At 35.9% G+C, this 7458-nt stretch overlaps 1 protein-coding gene across 8 annotated transcripts in view; it reads right to left on the bottom strand.

Annotated features, from left to right (window-relative positions):
• Window positions 1–1133: 1133 nt before the first annotated feature.
• Window positions 1134–7458, bottom strand: part of Rbm39 (RNA binding motif protein 39) — a 31843-nt gene continuing 25518 nt past the window's right edge. For all 8 annotated transcript variants that reach the window (XM_021640486.2, XM_021640487.2, XM_060382964.1 and 5 more), the window contains 4 exons: window positions 4124–4205; window positions 2958–3063; window positions 2177–2255; window positions 1134–2084 (listed from right to left, as the gene is read on the bottom strand). In XM_021640486.2, the coding sequence (XP_021496161.1) occupies window positions 1984–2084; window positions 2177–2255; window positions 2958–3063; window positions 4124–4205 (368 nt within the window). In that variant the 3' untranslated portion in view covers window positions 1134–1983. The remainder of the gene's footprint in view (window positions 2085–2176; window positions 2256–2957; window positions 3064–4123; window positions 4206–7458) is intronic.

Raw genomic sequence — 7458 nt, 5'->3', positions numbered from 1 at the left:
TCTAGGAGCTGGGATGTGTTGGCAAACTTAAAACACCAGTGAGATCATGCTTCAGACAGTCATTCGCTATAGAACAGTGAAAGGTCCTAAACATAATTCTAAGGTTGACTCAACCTTTAAAAGCAATGATGTGAAAGGTTAAGTAGTGTACTGGAATCCATATTTCCTATTTTGACAATTTAATGAAAATAAAAATGGCTGGGAAGAGAGCTCAGTAGGTAATAGTACTTGTTGCTCAGACTGGGTTCAGTTCCCAGCACCCATGCACTCTGTGGTTCACAACCATCTATAACCACATTTCAAGAGCACCTCCACAAATACTGAGCATGCATGGGATACAAAACCTATTTGCAGGCAAAATCTTCATACATAAATAATTTAACTTTATATGAACAGGAATAGGTCAGAAAAGGTAACCCTCTGAGATTGAGGACTGCCTGGTCTACAAAACAAGTTTCAGGATAGTCAAGATTACAGAGACCTAATCTCAAAACACATTATGGGATACAGCTCAAGACCATCACAAAACCGAAATCTTTGTGCAGCACTTAGAAATCAATCTAATAGGATTGAAATAATAAAAAAGGAAAACATTTCCTGAAGTAGTACTAGTGTACTCTGGAGATCAAAATAAAATCCTTCCCACTGCCAAGCATGTGTTTAATGGCAAACTGAAGAGGCAAATGCAGGTGAATCTACAAGGGAATTATAGACAGGGCTACAGAGACAAATTGTCTCAAACCCTTCCCAGCATTTTGCCAGAATACCTAAACATATGATAAACAAATGCAGTATAATGTGAGGGCATTTCCAAGGGCAGCTTGTTTTGACAGAAAGGACTATGCCTTGGTGGTTGTAGACACCAAACACTGGATGTAACTTAAGGTGGAAAAAAGAAGTCACTCACTGAAAATATGAAAGTACTACAAGAATGAAGGAAGGTTATACTAGGCTATGTGTGTTTACACCAATACCTAACCTCAGCACCCCACAGGCTGAGGCATTTAACATGTTTAGTTTGTGGTTAACCTGAACTACACTGCCTACACTAACTTGAAAACCACAACAAAAACTAATTAACTATGGAAAGCCTCTGCTTAACTTTTACAATCAAAACATTAGAAAAACGAAAATTTTCTTGTGACCTTTTTCAGAGAAGTTTATTTGAGTGGTTCTTACAAAGATTGTTGCAATATGAAAGTCATTTGTTTGATAGAAATATCAAGCTGTCTTGTCAAACACACTGAAGTAACCCAAAAATATATTTCAGAGCTCACAGAGCTTAAAAAGAGCAAAGATTATATGCAACCAGACAAAACCTATTTCTGCATTTCCTATCTCTTGCCCAGACTGCTTTGCTTGAACTCTTACATCAGCCATCTTAAGGAAATGCAGGGATCATTTTGTTTGGAATCTCAAGACACACTAAAACACACATTATTTACAAAGAAACTTTTACAGATACATTAATTGAAAAGTTACCATCAAGAAATAGAATTTTGAAATCCCCTTCTTGCCAAATGATCAAGGTAAGACGCTAAACAGCCCTTTAGCTGCCTAGACTTTCCATACACTAAAAGGGTATTCCAGAAACCTTTGATGAACCATGAGCCAAATACATGAATGTGAAATCTAACTGCTGTGTAAAAAGTTAGGCTTCTGAAACATTAAAACATTATCTGTCTGCCTTTATACAGAAAGCACATTTGTTCCCCTAGAGCTATTCTATATATCCTTAACGTAATTTTCTACATGGACATTTAAAACGGCAGAACAAGAGAACAGCTTTGAATAAAGTAGGATTTGCTAGTTAGGGAGAATGAGCACACTGCATTCCTGTTAACATTTTTATTTTTCAAGATAACAGGAGTTGTATACAAATGACAGTAGACCCTTGCCTCTTTATTTTTATCTAAATAAAAGATAACTCAAGATGAATTCTCAAGAAAAAAAAAGCTATATACATAGGGACTATATCTTCCTTCATCGTCTACTTGGAACCAGTAGTTGTGTTGCTGTCATAGAATCAGGAAAGAGGTTGTGGTAAGTTGGAAGAGGTACATAGGCTGCTGTTATCATTTTACCTGTTGAAAAAAAAAGAAAAAAAAAGCTGAGTAAGCCATTTTTACTTAATGCTAATCATGTTCAACATAAAATTTTTGTAGAAGTCACTCACCAGCAAACCACCTGCCATGCAATGCATTGACAGCAGCAATAGCTGCAGCAATTGATGGGCACTTCACATAAACATTGCCCTAAAGTGCAAAAAGGAAAAAGAAAAAAAAAAAAAAAGCTGTTGTAAGTGAATTTTCACAAGTATATACAAGATGTTTTCAGAAACTTATTCTGTGTATTCTGTGATCAAATCACGAATGTTTTTGAAACCCTGATCTATATTTCTTTTAGAATCCCCCTCTTTTTACTTTCAATTCAAGAGTAAGAAGCTGTAACAGTTATTAGGAAACCACTGCAAATTAGCTGAACTATATAACACCTCATCAAATTTTCACTATTTTGAACTTGCCTCTGTTTTGGAGGGTGTATTTAGCTACCACATTGAAATTGCTTTCTATTGTAACCACTAAACAAGCATAATGGTGCATTCCTATATTAAGTCCCAGCACATGGGAGAGTATGTCAAAAAGAGCTACAAAGTCATGCAAGGGTTATATAAAACAATGCACTAAAAATAAAAAAGGAAAACCATAAGAAATTTAGTAACCACCATATACACTAATTGTGTGAAGAGTAAGATACATAACAGAATTTATCCTGAAACTGTTTACTTGAAAATAAAAAATGTGCACACAGCTTTAATCCCAGCACTCTTGAAGACAGAAGCAGGCAGATCTCTGTGAGTTCAAGAACAGACTTGCCTGCTTTACAGAGCAAGTTCCAGGATAGCCAGGGCTGTTACACAGATAAACCCTGTCTTGAAAAACAAAAATCCAAAATACCTGAGCTGAATTCTTGTCAACATAAATATGAATTACGCCTCCGTGTTTATTACATTCTTCAATCACATCATCCTTAATCTCTGTATCCCATCCAACTTCTTCTTCTCTGTAAGAAAGTAGCAAAAATGATGAAATTACATTCAAGTAGTGAAAGTACTAAGTACATTATTATTTGTATGTGTATGAGCTCGCATGCTGACCTCACATGAAGCAGTTCATGGCAAGCACTTTTAGACGCCTATATATTCTTTAAATTTAAAACCTTAAATGGTATAGAGGATAAGAAAGGTGTACAAAATATTCCATTAAAATTAACAACATTTTCTTTCTTCACAGAGGATTTTTCTGTGTAACCCTGACTGTCCTGGACTCCCATTATTGACTAAGCTGGCCTTGAACTCACAGAGATCCACCTACCTCTACCTCCCTGAATGCTGGAATTCAAGAAACATTAAAATTTAAAAAACTCAAAATCCAGAGGCTAGGATATATATATAGCTCAATTGGTAAAACTGATGCTGTCAAAATTCAATAAACAGAATTATACTAAGCAATCAGGTAAAAAGACTGGTATGGAGGTACCCTTTTATCATCTTCATGAGAAGGCAGAAAGGCCTTTCAACCTGCTGACCATCCTTAGCACACATATAAACAGCCAGTGCTAGCCAGTAATTGCATAAGATAAAAAAATTTTAAAAAATTCTAATATTTAAATGATAAAAAGAAATTTCCAAAAGAAAATGTAGTGCACAGATATAAACGGAGGGCAGCCCAGAAGACAGGTTTACAGCCTGCATGGACCATACTTACTTACTGATCACAAAGTTACCCCTGATAAATAAGACCTTGTAATAGTAAAAACTGGTATAACTGAAGGGCATGAGGTACCCTACGTATAAATACCAGTATAGGAAAAATAAAATCATAATAAGAAATTGGATGGATTAGATGGGTAGTACCCAGGGTCAGTCTCCAGCACCCATTGTCCTTAGTTCCAAGGGACAGTTCCAAGGGATCTGATGCCCTCTTGTGACCTTCCTGGACACTGATGTGATACACTATATACATACATGAAGGCAAGAAGACATTCTCAGCACAAACAAACAAACAAACAAACACCAGGAATAAAGAAGTGGTGGTAAGAGACATGATAGAAACATACTTACGTTTGAGGGTTAAACATGTTAGAAAGTTGGAAACACTGTGTTGCAAGTGGTTGAACAGATGCAGCTGCAGCTAAAGCTGAGGCTAAAAAAAGAAGAAGAAAAATTAGTTTCATTGAAAATATGTAAACATCCCTGGACAATTAACTAAACTCAACCCTACCTAACAGTGGTGGAGATATTGTACAAATCACCTTCTTTAACATGACATATAACAGGTGCACACGTTACCATGATAGAATAGTTAAGCCAAGCAGGCCTGCCTTAAATCATCCTTAGCTTACCTTATAATAGGCAACATAATGTATAAATACTCAAGATTTAGAAAATGAGAATAGGAAATAATGCACATACGTCTCATACAGCTGTAAATATATCTCTCTAAAAATTTCAGAAGCTGCAGTGCGAGCTTAGCTGTTGGAGTGTTTGTCTAGCAATATATGAAACCCTGTCTTCTATAAAGACCTTCTATTTTAAAAAGGGGCAAAGTTGTACACTCTTTTAACACCAGAACTTCAGAGATAGAGTTAGGAGCACCTAAGATTTCTGGGTAAGCCTGGGGTACAAAGTGAGTTCTAGGACAGCCGGGAGTATACAGAATGATCAGATCTCAAAATGAAAATGGGAAAAAAAATCAAAACAAAAATACACCTATCAGGGTTTGAAGACACACTAAATCTATTAAAAACACCACCAACCAACCAAAAATCAAAAACCCTCCATACAAATCATCCCATAAATGAAATGGGAAGAGATTAATTTTATACTGCAATGATAGGAATGATTATAAATGCAGTTATTAGAAGTGCAAACACCCTTCTCTTTTTCTTTGTTTTGCCAGAAACATATAGTTATGTTGTTTTTTAAAGATATGTAACCACCCTGAGTGGTGGTGCATGTCTTTAATCCCAGCACTCAGGAAGCAAGGACCTGTAACACAGAGAAACCCTTTCTCGAAAAACCAAAATAGTAAATATGTGCAGATTTTTTTTTAAAGATGTGCGTATGAGTAAGTATTGAGAACAACACAGGTAACTATGCAGCCCGTGAAATTTTATTTCTATCATATATATACAGTTACCTGCTGCCCTCAGAGGCCATGAGAGTATGTTTAATACCCCAACATTTGCCATATACTATTTTGAGCTATCATATGGATGCTGAGAAACAAACCTAGGTCTTGAAGCAAGCGGCTCACATTCTCTGATCCAAAGAGAAATCTCTCACCTTTCTTTTCAACTCATGAACTGTACTATGATTAACTTTAAAAGACAGGGAAAAGTGTCCAAAAATAATAATAAAAGAAACATTTTAAATGATTTCTATGAGCAAAACACAATGCAAAAAAAGAGAAACAAAAGCTTACCTATGCTATGAATATAAAAATCTGAAAATACTGGACACTGCTATAGTGAACCTTAAAGCATACATGTCCATACTTGAACATTTTTCCATGTTAGATGCTGCAAAGGATTCTATTTGGTGTTCTTTAGATTTGGGTTTTCTGTGATTAAGACAGGGTCTGATGTCACTCCAATTTTCACAGAATTACAAAAAGATGATATTATCAGCTGTTACATAACTCACCGTAATCATATTATCTGACCAAATCCCATTGCAATGTATAACAACAAACAGCTATGGATAAAATAATACATTAAGAAATAAAATACAGAGCCAGGTATGGTGGTGCACCTGTAATCCCAGCACTTCAGAAGGCAGAGGCTGTTGGACCTCGGTGAGTTCGAGGCCAATCTGGTGTACAAAGGGAGTAAAGGACAGCCAAGTCTACACAGAGAAACCCTGTCTCGAAACAACAACAAAAAAGAAATCAAAGCCAAATGGTGGTAGCACATGCCTTTAATATCAGCAATCTAGAGGCAAAGGCAGATGTATCTCTATGAGCTCAAAGCCAGCCTGGTCCACAGAGCAAGCTCCAAAACAGCCAGGGCTGTACAGAGAAACCTCAGAATAAAAATATAAATATAAATAAATAAAAATTCTGGTAGAATTACAAATGCTTTTCCTTCTGAGAATTAAGAAGCCTTATATTTCCTTCTATGAATAAGTATGTATTACTTGGCAGAGTCTAAGTCCCAGCAAGCTAACTTACAAATCTAGGGTAGAACTACTTAAGAAACACAACATAAATACATCTTAAAAAAAAATACTATCATCAACCCAAAATATATAAATAAAAAGGCTCAGCATCTAGGAGGCAAAGAAAAGCAGACCAGCCTGCACTACATAGTTCCAGGACAGTCAAAGCTACACAGTGGAATGCTGTCTCAAAACAAAAACAAGTATGCATAACTAAAAAGTTAAGAAAAAGGAGCAACTACTGACTATGAATACTACACATAAAGCAAATTACAATAGGATTATTCTAGCTAATGAGTAATAGTCTTCTAATTACCACTCTTGATAAAACTGCTAATCATTAAAAAGTACTACAAACGTGGAATTCTTAAACATAAAATACATTTAATTCCCATCTAAAATTAGTATGTCAAAATTGCTGATATGAAATCATAGACAGTAGGCCATGATTTCAAGTCTTGGCCAGATACTACATGCCAATACAAACCAATCAGCATAACATTATCAAATTCACTGGACACAGAATTCTAAACTTAAGTAACTTTTGGATAATGATTTATTCATGTACTTTATGTATTATGAGAGCTATCTTCATACACATCAGTAGATGGAATCAGATTCCATTACAGATGGTTGTAAGCCACCTCATGGTTGTTGGGAATTAAACTAAGGACTTCTGAAAAGGCAGCCAGTGCTTTTAACACGTGGGGGGCAGCTCTCCAGCCCTTAAGTAATCTTAAGACCAGGCACTTTTCATATTCTAGGTCTGGTATGGTAAAATACTGAGAATATTTCACTGTCTTTGATGTAAACTTTATAGGTAGATAAAAGCATGACAGAAATCCAGAACAGATTTCTCGGTCTTGCCTTTTTTTTTTAATTAATTAATTAATTATGTATGTATGTATGTGTGCAATGTTCTGCTTGCATGTACACCTGCATGCCAGAAGAAGGCACAACATCTCATTATAGATGTTCGTGAGCCACCATGTGGTTGCTGGGAATTGAACTCAGGACTTCTGGAGGAGTGGTCAGTGCTCCTAACCTCTGAGCCATCACTCCATCTCTGGGTCTTGCTTTTTTTAAGTGTCAAGGACAAAACACTAGCATGCTAGGCCAGCCCTCTACCAGGGTATCAAACAACTAAAGCTAAAACTGAAAAAAAATTTCAAGCAATATACAACAAAAATAACCACAAGCAATTTTATCTTCTTTGAATATTAATTCATTGTTACATT

This window comes from Meriones unguiculatus, chromosome 4 (genome assembly GCF_030254825.1).
Source record: "Meriones unguiculatus strain TT.TT164.6M chromosome 4, Bangor_MerUng_6.1, whole genome shotgun sequence".
Lineage (NCBI taxonomy): Eukaryota > Metazoa > Chordata > Mammalia > Rodentia > Muridae > Meriones > Meriones unguiculatus.
The sequence above is the reverse complement of the archived record's forward strand: the minus strand, read 5'-3'. Positions and strand labels throughout refer to the sequence as shown.